Below are 18,476 nucleotides of genomic sequence, written 5' to 3' on the forward strand. Positions count from 1 at the left end.
AAAGAATAATTGAAAAGGATATGTGTATAAAAGAAGAGACAGGTATCTGACCTGCCGCTTCACCTGCTGCTTCAACGTCAAGGTGTGCCATATTCTGAAATCAATCGTTTGCTGGGCCTGGTGTCTATAAAAGCTTTTCTTTGACTAACAAGGCAGTTTTCTGCTCTGAAACTTACAGGATATTCTAATATTACCATGACTTTTTATATATCAAAAGCTCAAGGGAAAGTTGATTTGTTCTTTTAACAATCACTGTGGCAGACCCAGTGATGATTCAGGTAGAAAATGTGTGGAAAAGGACTGAGCAGGAAGAGAGTACAACTCTCAGAGTACATAGCGGAAGAGTACCCTGAATAACACAAGATAAAAAGAAAGGGAAAATGTGTTTGGATAGGGTGTGACGTAAAGGGGCAAACAGCCGGATGTCCCAATTGAAAAATTTTACCAGAACAATGTCAGAGCCGAATAAAAAGGAAACAGAGGTGGTCTGCCAATTAACCCTCTTTGAAAGACCTTATCTTATCAACAAACTCAACTGGTTCAAAAAGTAAATCGGTAACACTTTACAATAACAGTACATGAATAATCATGTATTAATACATGAATTAATAGTTAATTAAACATTAACTCATGATTAGTGAAGATATGAACTAATCATGAACAAATGAGGAGCTATCATGAACTAAGACAGGAGTCATAAGGATACATGCATTAATAACAGCAGCATTAATACATGTTAGTACATGTTTGATAATTAATGCATTAATTAACATGTATGGTTAAACTAAATCAAACAGGCTCCTTAAGAATAATTAGGATCAATTATTCCGCTTATACTACGGTTACCACACCTCAAGACATCGATCCGATTATATATTTAAAGGGATTCGTCCGGTTTTTGTACTTAAATCGCTATTGTGAGTAGGACTATTTCGTCCGCGTCTCATCCAACAGCTCTTTTGCTAGTTCCGAAACGTCATTTTAAAGCTGTTAACGAAGGCTTGAGCCGTTGATAGCATTCTACTGCAGTTATTAATGAAGTTATTAGAAAGAGAATGAGAGCGACAGAGAGAGAGAGAGAGAGAGAGAGAGAGAGAGAGAGCGCTTGTGTGAACTAGGCTCCCTCTGTGCGTCTCTAAACAGCGCTGTTATTACCTCGCTAGTGAAAAAATGTCACGTGTAGCCTTTAAGTTGCTCCACTATATATGCTTACTGATCAAATCGTCAGGGCAGCGCTGACACCTTTTTGTGCAAACTGTAGTGCGTGTGCGAGCATGTGTGATTTCAGTAATGAGACAGAAAAGCTTGCCTTAGAAGTCCGCTTCCGTTTGTTGTTTTTCATCTGGACTGTCTAATACTGCTGCCGCCCAGTTGTTGAACGTTTTATATTCACTGTAAATATTAAGATTTACTTGAGGAAAATCGTCTGTCATATTGTTGTTTTTTAGTCCTGTAATTTCCGTTATTACAGTTAACTATGCGAAGTGATATGGAACTGTAATGCGGTCAAGAGAGCTGCCTGGAACTACGTTCGCTGTGCATCTCCCAGAAAATAATTGCACACTTCAGAACGTTCATCAGCCAATCAGATTCAAGCATTCAACGGCCCCGTAGTATAATACATGATTATTCATGTACTGTTATTGTAAAGTGTTACCAGTAAATCTAGAGGGCAGTCTCCCTCTCAACAAAGGTGGTGGAAGAAACAGGCATGTAAGCGTGTAGGCCTACGTTCAGATATTTAAAAAGCTGTGCAACTTCACAAAGATATTGATACATTTGGGTGGAATATATATATATAGTATAAGTATAATATAGTAAAGTATATCAGTCCGGCGACTAAACAAAAATAATTACTAGCCAATGGCGATTCTATTGCCAAGGTGTGCGTTAGTGCGTAGAGGGTTGATATATCTTTATAAGAATTAACTCTTTTAATGTACTTTATTTTATGTATACATAACATTGAAAAGGTGTTGTCTCAGTAAATTATGTCTGAGTTTTCTGCTGAGTGCGGCTGACAAACCCAGAGTGTCCTGTCTGCCGTTTCTGATAGTTTTCTCTTCTACTGCTGTAAGATTCCACTTCATATAAGGTGTTGTTTTCCTAACCTTGTAACCCATATGTGTATATAAGCTGGGACGGCCATATTTAGTTCAGTTGGGTAGGAAGCAATAAACCATTTGTATCTTTGCTCTTGGCTTATTGTTTCTTATTTGAGCGCTCACACAACTCCACCACGAGGGACGGCCAGAGCTCGGGAGACGACCAGATAAATTCTTACAGTTTCTTTGGTGACCCCGACGTGATGTCTCTGATCAGGTAAGACATGAATTTGGTTTTGACTACCTGATTAGTGGCATCACTGAATAAATGTTATTGTGGTTCGAGTCCACATAGTTATCCTCAATTAAGTTGAAAAGAAGCGCTTAAACAGTTATTGTGGTTCGAGTCCACATAGTTATCCTCAATTTAGAATTTAGTTGAGAAGAAGTGCTTAGACAGAATTGAAAGGTCGTTTTCCGGCTCTGTTCTCTCTCTGGTAAGATTTACTAATGGGGACCACCTATCCTAAACCCCAGCCAGGGGAGCATCCAAAAGATTGGATGGAACGTTGTAGCTGGGGATACTATACTAATCCCTGGGTATCAAATTTAGCAGGATGGATGGAGGGTAACTTAATGTACCCAACCTATCCACGAGATGGATCATTTGATCCCCATCATTTAGCTTCGGCCTATAGAATGACCTATGGGGGAGAGGGTGATCCTGACTGGGATTATAAATATATGCAGGATGGATATGATGTGTGGTATACAATGATGAGTGTATGGAATGATAAACAGAATATAGCGCTTCCAAAAACTGTTAGAAAGATAGCTCCCAAACCACCCACTGGCAAAACTGCGAGCGAAGTGCAACTAAAATGTGATGCTAAAATAGCACAAAGAAAACTAACTGCTCACGTTATGGTCCCATCGCCGTGCGTAAAAAGAATATCATCGATTTATCCCCCTCTTCCTGTTTCTGCGCCTCCCGCATATGCGGAACCGCGGCCAACGACCTCGAATTTCTTTTGTTTGCAAAACATAAATGTAAGAAACTTATCCAAGATGATGATGAGGATTATTATTATTATACTAAGTTATGATTACAAATTACTTTATATGAATGTGTTTGAATGTATTTTTTGGAACCGGATCATTGAAACGAACTGTCCAAAATAATCCGAGTTTCCTAGGTAAAAATTGCACATGAACGCCCTCTGATGTCATGTTTACCACTGGGAAGTTCGGAAATAATTTTGATACCCCAATTCCCGAGATGGGCTTGCCATAAACTTTAAACATGGTGGTGGGGAGAACTACTGCTGTGGCAGGTGTGGTTTTATTAGTTTTTTCGGCAGAGAGTGGACTATCTGGAATGTTTATATGGTTGTCAGTGCATGGGACACTACATATGATAGATATGGTACAATAAATAGGCAAGAATAAACCTGGTGTCCTCCATGATTCCTGTTCATTCCGACAACAAAGCACTTGAATGCAACAAGCTTGTAATCACGACTTCTAAAGTGGAAATTAGGACATTTCTGATAGCACGTGAAGGCAGCATTATTTTACATCTTGTAAAAGTACCCCTTTAAAGGGGTCATGAACTGGCTTATATATATATATATATATATATATATATATATATATATATATATATATATATATATATATATATATATATATATATATATATATATATATATATATATATATATATATATATATATATATATATATATATATATACACTCTCCTAAAGGATTATTAGGAACACCTGTTCAATTTCTCATTAATGCAATTATCTAATCAACAAATCACATGGCAGTTGCTTCAATGCATTTAGGGGTGTGGTCCTGGTCAAGACAATCTCCTGGGGTGCATTCCATTCGACAGGGTCCCTACGCACTGTTCACTGCTCCCTACTCCCTGAGCACGGTATATCAGCCTAAGTGGACTTCGCTGACAATAATCGCTCATTTGGAACGCCCTGCAACGTCATCAAAGAAAGGCAACGACGGGTGCAGATTATGACATAAATTAATATTGTAATTTACTTTACTTTCAAATTGAAAACCATATAATAAGCATATACATTTACAAAACACACCGTAGGCTATAGGCTATCTAAAACATATAATCAAAACATTGTCCATTAGTTTTATTAGTTTACTTATAACCTGTATTGACTATGAACAGATTTGAAGCTGCACCTGTCATTCAATATGAAAATACTTTGATTTGGTTAACTATGTATAAATGTAGGCTATTCTTAATGGTCTTTGTAGCGGTCTCATCTCATTCACTTTCTTTCCCAAGTGCAGCTGCACAGTAAACATTCCTGAGGTAAATAAAGTAAAATATAAAACATGACAGCCCTCAGGGTGCTTCTCAACACTTTTAATTTGTTTACATATTCATAAAATATAATATACAAATGTAACAGTTATTGCCATAACCATTCATAAATACTCTAGTTTGTATAATAACTATGAATATTCAAATGCATATGTAAACTCCTTAATCGCAGAGCTGTTTAAAAACTATTCCAACCAACGGCTCTGCTCCATCATTAATTAGTTCAGACCGTTCAGACAGGTGATGCATGCGACGCGCAAAGACATTTGGGTGATTTTCACTCTCCACTTCCTGTGAAGTGATGTATCGATGTTCCCTTCTTCCCTGCGCCGTTCGCAGTATCCTTCGGACTGAACATGTTCGCTCCCTTTGGATTGGAATCTCACTTAAGATGGCGGAATACCCTCTGAAGTCCACTTCGCAGTCCACTTACGGTCGAACGGAACGCACCCCTGAACTCCAAACTAAATGTCAGAATGAGAAAGAAAGGTGATTTAAGCAATTTTGAGCGTGGCATGGTTGTTGGTGCCAGACGGGCTGGTCTGAGTATTTCACAATCTGCTCAGTTACTGGGATTTTCACGCACAACCATTTCTAGGGTTTACAAAGAATGGTGTGAAAAGGGAAAAACATCCAGTGTGCGGCAGTCCTGTGGGCGAAAATGCCTTGTTGATGCTAGAGGTCAGAGGAGAATGGGCCGACTGATTTAAGCTGATAGAAGATCAACTTTGACTGAAATAACCACTCGTTACAACCGAGGTATGCAGCAAAGCATTTGTAAAGCCACAACACGCACAACCTTGAGGCGTATGGGCTACAACAGCAGAAGACCCCAACGGGTACCATCATCTCCACTACAAATAGGAAAAAGAGGCTACAATTTGCACAAGCTCACCAAAATTGGACAGTTGAAGACTGGAAAAATGTTGCCTGGTCTGATGAGTCTCGATTTCTGTTGAGACATTCAGATGGTAGAGTCAGAATTTGGTGTAAACAGAATGAGAACATGGATCCATCATGCCTTGTTACCACTGTGCAGGCTGGTGGTGGTGGTGTAATGGTGTTGGGGATGTTTTCTTGGCACACTTTAGGCCACTTAGTGCCAATTGGGCAACGTTTAAATGCCACGGCCTACCTGAGCACTGTTTCTGACCATGTCCATCCCTTTATGACCACCATGTACCCATCCTCTGATGGCTACTTCCAGCAGGATAATGCACCGTCACAAAGCTCGAATCATTTCAAATTGGTTTCTTGAACATGACAATGAGTTCACTGAACTAAAATGGCCCCCACAGTCACCAGATCTCAACCCAATAGAGCATCTTTGGGATGTGGTGGAACGGGAGCTTCGTGCCCTGGATGTGCATCCCACAAATCTCCATCAACTGCAAGATGCTATCCTATCAATATAGGCCAACATTTCTAAAGAATGCTTTCAGCACCTTGTTGAATCAATGCCATGTAGAATAAAGGCAGTTCTGAAGGCGAAAGGGGGTCAAACACAGTATTAGTATGGTGTTCCTAATAATCCTTTAGGTGAGTGTATGTATATATTATATATATATATATATATATATATATATATATATATATATATATATATATATATATATATATATATATATATATATATATATATATATATATATATACTGTTGTCTGAGGTCAACTTATTGCGTTCGCGTGTTTTTCACATTCAAAAATATCGTAATGAATAAGTAATACACTCTAAAAAAAAGGTTCTATATGGCACCAAAAATGGTTCTTGGCTCGTTATCATAGGGGAACCTTTTTTAGTGCTATATAGCACCAATTTTGGTGCTTCAGTGGTTCTTCAGAGGTTCTTCACCGGTTCTTTGACTAAGGTGCTATATAGCACCTCTAAAGAACCGCTGAAGAACCACTGAATCACCAAAATTGGTGCTATATAGCACTTAAAAAGGTTCCCCTATGATTACGAGCCAAGAACCATTTTTGGTGCCATATAGAACCTTTTTTTTTTAGAGTGATAGGCTATTTTATGCCCTGGTTTTGAGGCTCTCTCAAGACACACTTTTTAGTTTTGATGGGTGTGCCGCACTGAAGACTTGGACGTAAATGCCCACACTATAGGATTTGATAAAGATTTGCATATTTAATGAGCTTCTGCTCCTCCTGTCAGTGAAAGCGTTCATCCATGCATTCATAATATTGGAATCCGAATGAAGCTTATGTGGTATGTTTCTGCTTAGAAATTAGATGCGGTTTATCTCTATGCTGCTCTTAGCTGTCATGTTAGTGGCATGCTAGAGTCAGTGGGCGGGGCTACAGAATCAGGCGTTCTTTTCTGTTGAGGCAGTGCTTCACCACATAATGACGTCAAGGTGTGCCATATTCTGAAATCAATCGTTTGCTGGGCCTGGTGTCTATAAAAGCTTTTCTTTGACTAACAAGGCAGTTTTCTGCTCTGAAACTTAAAGGATATTCTTATATTACCATGACTTTTTATATATAAAAAAGCTCAAGGGAAAGTTCATTTCTCATGACCCCTTTAACACAGCTGCAATATGAAATATGTGCTTTTAACAATCACTGTGGCAGACCCAGTGATGATTCAGGTAGAAAATGTGCGAAAAGGACTGAGCAGGAAGAGGAGGAACAGGAACTCTCATAGAGTACATAGCGGAAGAGTACCCTGAATAACACAAGATAAAATGAAATGGAAAATGTGTTTGGATAGGGTGTGAATTTTTGACAATGTCAGAGCCGAATGAAAAGGAAACAGAGGTAGTCTGCCAATTTACCTTCTTTGAAATACCTTATCTTATCAACAAACTCAACTGGTTCAAAAAGTAAATCAAGAGGGAAGTCTCCCTCTCAACAAAGGTAGTGGAAGAAACAGGCATGAATTTTTACTGCAAGTTACTGGCAGCATGGTTGCCAGCAAGTTGTTATATTTTGATTTAATGCAGAACAGTACTATATAACTACAAAACAGTATTTTACTATACTGTATTATCTATATTGATACATTACTGTGAAATAAATGATAGTATTATATTTACAGAATTTACATACATCTATAGTTTGTAATATATTAAAATACTACTATAATCAGGAGTGTAAGCCGTGTGGCGGAGGGGCCTGCAGTGCCCGAGGCGAGAGAAAAGGAGACGGAAACATAAATAAGACAGAGATGAGAGAGGGGGGGGGGGGGGATATTGGTCTTTTCATATTTTCTGACGGGTCGTTTTTTCCCGCGCTGTCTGCGGATGTGACGTCATGTTAAACGTTTCAGATCACTCTGCCACCACCGCTAGTCAGCAAGTAGCCTACACTCGCAAGCAGTGCAATGGATTTAACGAATACACAGAAGAGACCCAGGACAACTCGGACACCAACAGTAACTCCACAGAAGACTAAAAAAGTTAAACCCCTGACAAGTGGCCAAAAAAGGTCGAAGACTGAGAGAGACCGGCGCCTTGCAAGGACTAGAGTGAACATCGGCTTACGAGCACGCGCTGCGAGAGCGAGCAGAAATGAAGAGCAGTTCTGTTTTTTGGCCACAGGTGTCAGTCGCGAGTTTAAATTTCAGAAAAACGCATATAGCCCCTTTAAGTAACTAGATGGCACATCATCAGTTATCTACAGTCCTCAACCAGCCAAGAGGCTCTCACTCGCGTTGCAGTAACATGCGATAGTACTGGACACTCCTAGGTGGATGGCTCGTTCCTCCTCCACCGCCTGGCGAATGACGATGGCTCCTTCATTTGAGGGCAACCGGCAGCGAGTCTGCCTTTCCCTGCTTCTTCGCCATCATGGTGGACGGCAGCGACCACCCTTCTTCGAAGGAGGCGGGAACCAGCGAAACAACAACACAAAATAGTCCAGGCCTGGTCCTCTCTTGTTCTTCACTGTTGTCGCTCCTCCTTTTATGCTTTCAAAGCTCTTCTGTGAGAAACTCTAGGCAGGTGGTGCTCATTATCCATCACGCCACTGGCCTTGGCCTCGCCCTGCTTGCCACACTCACATTAAAGGGATAGTTCACCCTGAAATAAAAATTAAGTAATTTTTTCCAATGCCCTATGTCCTTCTATCTTCTCAAAAGGAGAAAAAAAAAAATGTCCTGCACGCGCTCCTCCATATAATGGCAGTGAATAGCGATCAGACTAAAACTTTACAAAAAGGATACAAGTATCACGTAATGATACAGTGAGTCACGCTCCATATATGGAAAGTGTTCAGGAGGCATACTATAAGGTTCTGCGAGACCTTATTATTCAGTCAAAATACGGAGCTCGGCCCGTCAGCAGCCGCTCATGCTTACTATAACTCGCACAGTTGTCAAGACAACCAGAATATTCACCTCACAGACCACTACATAGTTCTACACACAATCCTAAGGAAACAAAATATGTCTGAAGATTTTGACAGTGAGAAGGATACCACACTTAATACTATGAGAGAGTCAATGTGAGTGGAATGAATGTTTGAGTCAGTAAGAGTGATTGTTCTTTTCTTTGGGCCCTATGATGCATTGCACTTGCAAAAGATCAAGCCAAAAGCCTGTCAGTCATTTGTGCACGATGGGGCTGTAGTTATGATGCCTCCATGGCTGAAACACACTCCACTGGAGCACTAGAGGCAGGCACTGTTAAAACCCTGATGGCCTCTCGGTATGCAAGAAGGGTGTTCCTGTTTAAAGCCCAGAACAATAGGGCGTTCTCGTTCTAGTGAACTTAGCTCATGTGCTGGAGTGCTCCCAATGTTTTTCCACTGTTTCTTATGATATGCTGCAAACAGCCCCACTTCATGTTCAGGCTGTTGACCCTCTTACTCTTCAGCTTCAAAACAAGCAGCCAGCACATTCTCAACAGCCATCTTGCAACAACAATTCTGGTAAAGTATATGCACGACAGAATCAAACAGGAAAATATTAATATTGCTAATGATGCAGTTAGTTAAAGGGGCTATATGCGTTTTTCTGAAATTTAAACTCGCGACTGACACCTGTGGCCAAAAAACAGAACTGCTCTTATTTTCTGCTCGCTCTCGCAGCGGTGGTGACGTCACATCCGCAGACAGCGCGGGAAAATACGACCTGCCAGAGAATAGGAAAAATAGGATACAGGCTTATAGGTGCACCCACTGTGAGCGGACAAGGTGTCAGTATGGTCATCAGGAGATGTTTGAGTCATAAATGGTCAAATAAAAAGGCTATTGTTACGTTTATTTTGGGGAAAAAGTTGCATATAGCCCCTTTAAAGGCACCATATGTAAGATTTTTGGATGAAAATATCCAAAAACCACTAGAACAATGTTATATATTTTGTTGACTTGTGTACTTACATTATCATAAATGTTTCCAATAATGTTTAAATAATGTTTAAAGAAATAAGCAATTTTAACCAGGACACAAACCATGTCCATGCGTCGCCTATCAATGACATGATACCAGCGTTATTCTCGATTTTCGAGGATAACTCTTTTAGTTTGTAGAAACCATGGAAACACCAAAGATACTTTATATGCCAGATGATCAACTGTTTGGATACATTCATCGTCAGAAAACTAACCATTGTTATACCGCTCAACATAGTTTGTCTTATAGTTTAAATCTCATTTCCTTGATTTACTGCGAGTACCATGTTTTACCATGCCTAATATCGATCTAGCTCAGGAATTTTCTAACTTTATGATGCCAAGGACCCCCAAATACGATTAATCTTTTATGAGGGACCCCATATTAAATTTCATCTATTTTTAAGGAAAAAAACAAACAAACAAACATTTAAACTGTTAGATAAATTGCATGCCATTATAAATACAAAATATTGTTTCCAAACTTACAAAAGGGGACTATAGTGAGAAAAACTCACTAGAAAGATACAAAGCAAACATATACAAGTCTGGAAAGTAGCTTATGTATATGGCAAGAAACATTTAGAAATTAAACTGAATATTCGGTAGAATTTATCAATTTTTGCTCTGTCTTTTTATTCCCTGAAATTTTCTGGGGACCCCTTAGGACCTTCTGGAGGACCCCAGTTTGAAAACCCCTGATCTAGCTTACTGCAGTGTGCAACAAGTGTCTCATAGTAGCCGCTGAGCAAGCACAAAGAGTAGCATTATAACATACAGTAACTTTCAACACACTCAAATGTATCTAATATGATAAAACAGCGCTGCGTTACCCCTCATAAGCATGGCCGGGAGAAGCGGAAGCGCTCATCTGCGGCATGATAAAAGCTCACTGCTCTCGAGCCGTCATTAGCAATCGCTCCAGCGGCCTCGTTTCGCTCCAACAGCTTTCAGCCCCACCCTGCTTCACATGACAAGTAACGTTAAAAGGTAGTGTTGTAGTACTTTACTTACTCTAGAACTTACTGTTTCAGATGCAATCAATAACTTATTTCTAATTTTATTTATTTATTTTGCCGGTTCAGAAATGAATGAGGGATTGTGTCAAAAATGTCACCAAAATTAATACAAATGCTCACAAAATTTAAGATATTGTTGCCAAAAAGTACTTGAGATCTGGATTTTTATATTATAACGTGATATAATTAAGCAACATTAAAAGAGCAGAAGAGCTGTTCTCACAAATTTGAGCATGACTGCAAACACGATATTGCTTTTATACAAAAATGTTGTCAACATTATTTATGCATTTGTAATTGACCAATTCAGCATCTTCTGTACCACATCTGCAGTGCAAAGATGAATTTTGTTGTTAATGATTTTATTTGATTGGTAACAGCTCTAAATAGTGTCTTATTCTTATTATATTTAATCATTAAAAATAAGTTATTTCTCAGGCGGACTTTGTCTTGACTCGGTCTCAACCTGCCTTGGTCTTGTCTTGGTCTCAACCCCTCAAAGTCTTGGTCTGCAAATGAACTGCTGCTCCCGACACCCTTTCAAGAAGAGGGTGTAGCTTCATGAGCTTGAGTTAGTGATGAAGTATTTTATTTGTCCTATAGAAAACAATTGTAGAATTAATTTGCTTAGAAGTGTTTTGAGGCCTCATGGCCTACTTGACTGAGAGAAGTCACACAGAAAAGAATGGGATTCTATTTGAAGTTGCTTGCAGTTGCCATCTGCACTGATAGTAAGTTGCTCTTGTGGTTCACGTGGCCTGTAATGTGTTCTTCTCTTGATAAAAATAATGAGGAAAAATCACTTTGTGGGACAATCAAAATATGTTTTTGATGTAGTTAAGTTGGCAGTTGACCACCCTAACAAAGATAACAAGATAGCCAAGATAGAAAGTGTTGGGGAGTACTTGCGAGATTCCAAGAAGAGAAAGGGAGTAGAACACCTGCAAATGAGATCATTGGTTAAAACTGTATAAAAGTGTGAGTTGGGAATGAGATGATCATTGATCAGATCTTCAGCTGACATTTTGTTGTTTCTACAGTAAAGTTAACATCTTCAAATTTGCTTATATGTGTTTTGTGAGGTCCCTTGTGAGCTGCTGATTGGGGTAACTGCCTGAAAAGCCTTACCAAACGAAGCCAATAGTTGATTATCACCAGTGGTTAAATTGGGCTGGGGCTCTCCGGGGCTCAGTCCTGGCACATAGGCCTGCTCGTTTGTGTCCTGATCTGCCTGTTTGCAGTCAATTGCCTACTGGAAATTATGTCACATAAAATTTGATGAAAGTGATGCTTTTGAAAACATATTTACTGAAAATAAATGAAAGATTTTTGAAATGGCATTTCTATTTTGTCTCGGTGGAGCTGAGATGAGAACAATCGGAACACCGCTGTATTCTTGTTCAGCTGCTTAATCCCGCTGTCAGTCGATCATGATCGTGCACCGCTCGCACATGCGCATCTAGGTGACACAGATAAATGTACGCAGCAATATATAATGAATGTTCCTGGGAGATCCGTAGTTGTGTGGGATGTGGAAGCGTGCAAAAGTTCCAGAAATGTACAAAAAGTGCCCTGGCCTTGAATGACAAGGTAAGGAAAATAAGACTAAATCAAAATTAAATAACCAAGACTAGGTTGACCATGTGATTTTTCATGTGGCGCATGCGTAGTCTATGTCACGCAAGAAGTGCGTGTTGCCTGAGTGGGACATTTAGAAGTAATATGCAGAAGTGCGTTTAAATGCAGAAGTGTATCTGACAGATCCAGCTATATTATCAGTGCTTGTGATGAAGGTCACGTTTATCTGAGGGATTTTGTACCCCTCACTGGAGATCTAGATTGGATAGTAAAATGGCAGAAATTAGTTTAACTAAATTAGTCCCGCTAAACTGCCACACGAAGATTGCCAATACTCAACTGCCTGGTACCCTCTAAACTAAGACCACAGATAAACCAAAGGCAGCATAAATGAATAATACAATTCAGAGTGAAAAAAGAAACAAGATATATTGTACAAGAATTATTGTAAGAACATTCCCAGAAATTGGCTTTGCCGGTTATTTGAACATTTCCCAGTTTGTAGGCGCTGTGATCTAGCCTGGTCCAACCAGACTCTCGTACATTTCATTTGTACAGAGAGTCTGGCCACTCTCCATTGAACAAGCGTTAACTTCCTTGAAGGCGGGTACTCTGTTGACGTTTAAAACTATTGGATCTGCCCAGAGCCACTCTGGATCTGCCATAACCAATCGCTAACGTTTGGTCGTGACGTATGTCATGCGCCGTTCGCCTCTGTTTCTCACATGAAAGTCCGTAAAAATAAATGTGCACGCCACCTCAGTGATAAAACCTAAAACTCGTGCATTCGGATGGTGATTTATTCACGGTGGAGGGGTGAGTTTTGTGATCGGGAACGCGCTGCTCATGTGGTCCATAACATGATTGTATGCTGTAAATAAAATGTCATATGCTTGGCATGTGAAGAATAAATGCTGTATATATGAATATAGAATAAATGTAATTATTGAGTATTTTTTGAGTCGTGATGAAATATATTGCTCTTGTAAATACTTGCCAGCATTTCAAGAAGTCTAGATCAGATCTAGATTAAAATGCATCCAAATTACAGCGAAGCGCAACCGTACGGTGCTCTGCATATTTTAATGTTTGCTGTGTGAGTGAAAACCTGGGTGTGTGATTGTGTAATAGTGTAGGATTTGGCACCTGCATTATGAAAACTGAGGCAGAAGGAAGAAGAGGGAATTGTGTGTGTGTGTGTGTGTGAGAGAGAGAGAGAGAGAGAGAGAGAGAGAGAGAGAGAGAGAGAGAGAGAGAGAGAAATAGTTCACCTTTTTAGTTGTATTATATACACCAGAAAGTGGGGAACCCATTCCAACATACACTTTGAACAACACTTTGAGAGATTTTACTGGTAACTGTCATCCAGTGGACCTGAAATGGAGGAACTGGCATTTTAAAATACCTGAGAAAGACTAATCAAATATCTAATATAATATTGTCTGATTAGCCTGGTGATGAACTAGTTAAGAATAGACGCAAGCTAGGATTAGAAATGTATAGCCTAATAAAAAGGTGCAAAAATATAGTGATAATAATTTAGATTATAATAACATCAACACCTGTAGAGATGCAAAGGTCAAAACATCAATTACGCAGTGATACTATAGGACAGCCTCCAAAAAATAGGGGAAAAGAACAAAAAAAGTAAATACAAGATGGCTAGCTGAGGGAACATTTGATATAGAAACTGAATCTGAAACTGAAACTGAACTGAATACTTTACTGTGGCATACACATAAAATCACTTTTTCAATGAAATGACTGTTAGGCTGCATTAACTAGGTCAGCCGGAACCGGGAACACTTCCCATAACACCTGATGTACTCGTGACATCATCAGAAGAATGGCATCTACGCTAATGATAGTCTCTCTGTTTTATCCCGAGGTTTACTGCAGTCAGCCGGATCCAGGCCGTATCCAGTTCAGATGGTGGACCTGCACCCAGAGAAGACCAACACAGGACCCCGAAGTGTCTGCAGAGACCATGATTAGACTCCCCCTGCAACTGCCTCATCGACACGGCATCCTCAATAAACCCGTCTCCGGCGTGTTGACTCAGATTGTTCGAATATTACAATTAAATAATACTTAAATCGATATGTCATCCTCAATAAACCCGTCTCCAGCATGTTGCCTCCGATCATTCGAATATTGCACTTTAATAATTATTTATTCAACATCATCCTCAATAAACCCGTCTCCAGCATGTTGCCCCCGGTCCCTCGAATATTCTGATCTATTATGACCACCGAGCTGTAAAGCTGCCAGAATAATAATAATAATATGCTGTTTGTTAATTGGCCAGAGGAGAACTGGCACCCCGACTGAGCCTGGTTTCTCCCAAGGTTTATTTTTCTCTTTTAGGTCACCTAATGGGGTTTTGGTTCCCTTTCGAGGGAACTCGCACTGCATCGGAACGACGCTTTGGGGATGCTCCCTTAGCATCAGCGAATCTGAAACCAGAATGCCAACTAGGCCAATCCGATTGGCGTGCGTGATGACGTCATCGTGACGGCATACCCGGAAGTATAAAAGGGGGGCTGGAACGTAATGGCGGCAGTTATTGCTCTTCAGCAAGCGCTATCTGTCAAACTGTCTGTCTATTTACTGTTGTATTGTCAGTGAAAGTATGTGTGACTGAAAAATGGAAAAATGTGAGAGTGTGAGAGAGTTTAAGCAGTGTGTGCATCCTTGCCCTCGCTACATGTCGGGCTCGGATACACACCTGCTGTGTGTGCACTGCCTGGGCGTTCAGCATGCTCGAGCGGCTCTCGAGAAGCTCTTACAAGAAGCTGACGCTCAGGGTGCTCCGCTCTCGGCTGGCCGTGCTCGATGAGGCCGGCCAGCCTCGTGAGCCCCGTGGATCGGTCCCGCATCCGCCGAGGCGGTGCGGCGAGGCTGGTCATGGGGCTCACGGATGGACTGTCAGCGGGACTGGGACTGCTGAGGCATCTTCCCAGTCTTTATCTGACAGTTCAGATGTTCTCCTTCCCCGTGTGGAAGCCCGCGCTGCGGCTTCTTCCCCCGGGGCGGAGGACCCGATGTGTGAGCGGTCTGATTCTGAGGAATTAGACGTGCTCAGCATCGTGGCAGTCAAAGTTATAAGCACTTCTTAAATATGCAAGATTCCATCTCGCGATTGCAGAAAAAAAAGGCAGCGCGCAGGTTATGGGTCTGCAATTAAAGTGAACACACGCGATCGGTGTGCATGAGATACTGGTTGGCTTAACGGCGAGTCCGTATAGTACGTTAAATCAGTATTGTCTGATATGGCTGCATTTAAGTCTGAGGATTTAAATGAGATATGATCTGACTCTGAGGAGTTAGATATTCAGCCTGTCATTCACACCATGTTTCACCGTATTGTGTGACACTGTTTGGCTTTTTTCTCGAGGGATGAAAACCAATTGTATTATGACGGCTGGAACCACGTTGCTGAGGCAACGCGGGGTTTATGAGTCCGGATAATACAAATAAACAGTGTTGTCTGATTAATTACGGCTACATTTAAATTCTAAGGAATTAAATAAAATATAATCTGACTTTGAGGAGTTAGATATTTAGCCTATCATTCAGACTATGTTTCACCTTAATTGTGGCTGCATTTAATTCTGAGGAATTAAATTAAAATATTATCTGACTTTGAGGAGTTAGATATATTTTTTATTCAGCCTATTATTCAGATCAGGTTGCACGGGTTTGGTGATTATGATGGCATTTAATTCCGAGGAATTGAGTGTCATGTTATCCGACTTTGATAAGTTGGATACTTTAATTCTGTCACCCAAGCGTGTTTAACTTGTGAACTGGATATTCATCTAAGATGGAGCCCTCCTGAAGTTGATGTCGTTCTCGCCGCCTTGTGGCCTGCGGGACACATCAGTTTCAGGCAATTGCTAATTGCAGTGTCCGCTCTAGTGTTGTGGCCCTGTTGAGTTGCTCCCTTAGATAAGGCCCCTACTGGCCAGCCCCCTCTCCCGGGTAGGAGCGATCGAGGTCGTCTCCCCTGTGGAGTTTTTCGGGAATCGATGCTGTGTTCCCGCCGTCTAGTACGCTTCGGGCCACATCGTTTCCCCGTGCACGCGTGCTGCACCAGCCGCCTCTAGCAAGACTTGCGGTGGTCCAGCAAACGCGTACACACACCGAAAATCTTCCTCGATTTTGCCCTGCCGGTTAGCCGCTTCAGGGGGTCGGGGAGGAGGCTCGGTTGACATCCGAGACCGGCCTCGAGAGGCTGGTTCCCTTAGCAGATTATCTCGGCGCATGGTTATGCCTCCGAATATATCAGCTTGGGGCCTGCGACTGTAGGAAGGGGCATACAGACTGCAGTCCGGTTACCTTCCCCCGAAGTTCAGTGGGGTGGTCTGGACGGCAGTGGTCCCTGGGCAGGTTCGGGTAATGGAACAGGAAGTTCACTCCCTGTTGGTAAGGAGGCCACAGAGTGTGCTCCTCCGCCAGACAGGGAGTCCGGGTTCTACAGCCAGTACTTCATAGTTCCTAAGAGGGATGGCGAGTTGCATCCAACTTTAGACCGGAGGTACTTGAATCGTTCTCTGAGGAGATTCAGATTCAAGATGCTTAGCAATTCCTCCATTGTGATTCAGATCCAGTCTGAGGACTGGTCTGTCACGATGGGTCTGAAGAGGACGCATACTTCCCTGTATCCATCCTTCTGTGTCACAGGAAGTTCCTGAGGTTCGCTTTTTGGGGCAAAGCGTACCAATATCGGGTTCTTCCAGGCGGCCTAGTCCTTTGAGACTCTACACGCAGTAGCGTGTTGACGCCTTCTCAGAGAACTGTGTTCCTGGGAGTCGTATGGGATTCTCTACGTTGTGGGCACAATTGTCTCCCGAACGTATCGAGTCCAATCGGGCGGTGGTCTCTAAAAAGAAGCTAGGCCACAGCATCACTGTGAAGCAGTTTAAGGTCTGCTGGGGCTCATTGCGGCTGTGTCCAACAGAATATCTCTTGGCCTGCTGCATGAGACCCTTACAGTGGTAGCTGGGAATCAAGGGGTTTTCCTCGGGGGGAAAACCATTCTGTATGATCAGGGTAACGTGCAGATGCCTTCGTTCCTAGTCATATGGAAGAAACCTTGGTTTCTGTCCCAAGGGCCAGTGTTGGGAGCGTTCTGTTGCCGGTAATCCGTTTCAACAGGCGCCTCCCTCACTGGCTGGGACGTGGTTATGGGAAGTAAACCAGGTGGCTTTCCTTGAGGGGAAATCCATTCTGTATGATCAGGGTAACGCGCAGTGGCCTTCGTTCCCTAGTCATATGGAAGAAACCTTGGTTTCTGTCCCAAGGGCCAGTGTTGGGAGCGTTCTGTTGCCGGGAATCCGTTTCAACAGACGCCTCCCTCACTGGCTGGGACGTGGTCATGGCGGCCGCTTTGCGAGAGGTCTGTGGAAGACCAGGCATTTCTCCTGGCACATCTACTGCCTGGAAATGCTGGCGGTCTACAAAGCTCTGAGGAGCTTTTTTCCCGGACCTCCGCGGCCACCATGTCCTGATATGGAAGTAAACCAGGTGGCTTTCCTTGAGGGGAAATCCATTCTGTATGATCAGGGTAATGCGCAGTGGCCTTCGTTCCCTAGTCATATGGAAGAAACCTTGGTTTCTGTCCCAAGAGCCAGTGTTGGGAGCGTCCTGTTGCCGGAAATCCGTTTCAACAGACGCCTTCCTCACTGGTTGGGGCACGGCAGGGGGGTTTGAGGTTGTGCCCTCTTTGCAGACTGGCGCATCACATCCTCCTGTGGTCCCAAGGGAAACTGTTGTCCATCAGGGCAATGTATGTCCCGGGGGTCCAAAATCAGGGAGCAGACATCCTGTCGAGGCAGGGGCTGAGGCCCGGGGAAGTGGCGACTCCACCCAGAGGTGGTGGAGGCCATATGCAAGAGGTTCGGCCCAGTGGAAGTGGATCTGTTTGCGTCTCGAGAGACGTCCCACTGTCCACTGTTGTTTTCCCTCACGCATCCAGCTCCGCTGGGGCTGGATGCCATGGTTCAGACATGGCCGAGGCTGCGTCTGTACGCATTTCCCCCGATTGCTCTGCTCCCGGGAGTCCTGGAAAGGGTCCGTTGACAGGGGGTCAGTCTACTTCTGGTAGCACCCCGTTGGCCGACTC

At 42.2% G+C, this 18,476-nt stretch overlaps 1 protein-coding gene across 3 annotated transcripts in view; it reads left to right on the forward strand.

Annotated features, from left to right (window-relative positions):
- Positions 1 to 9,143: 9,143 nt before the first annotated feature.
- The window catches only part of LOC307131788 (sialic acid-binding Ig-like lectin 7), a 159,951-nt gene continuing 150,618 nt past the window's right edge, over positions 9,144 to 18,476 (forward strand). For 2 of the 3 annotated variants that reach the window (XR_013817230.1, XM_079825716.1), the window contains exon 1: positions 9,144 to 9,290. Coding sequence is in view for 2 of the 3 variants with exons in the window: in XM_079825716.1 (XP_079681842.1) it covers positions 9,177 to 9,290 (114 nt within the window). In the remaining variant the exon portion in view is untranslated. The remainder of the gene's footprint in view (positions 9,291 to 18,476) is intronic. The other variant, XM_079825714.1, reaches the window with a different exon arrangement.

This window comes from Gobio gobio (genome assembly GCF_949357685.1).
Source record: "Gobio gobio genome assembly, chromosome: 9".
NCBI classification, from domain to species: Eukaryota; Metazoa; Chordata; class Actinopteri; order Cypriniformes; family Gobionidae; genus Gobio; species Gobio gobio.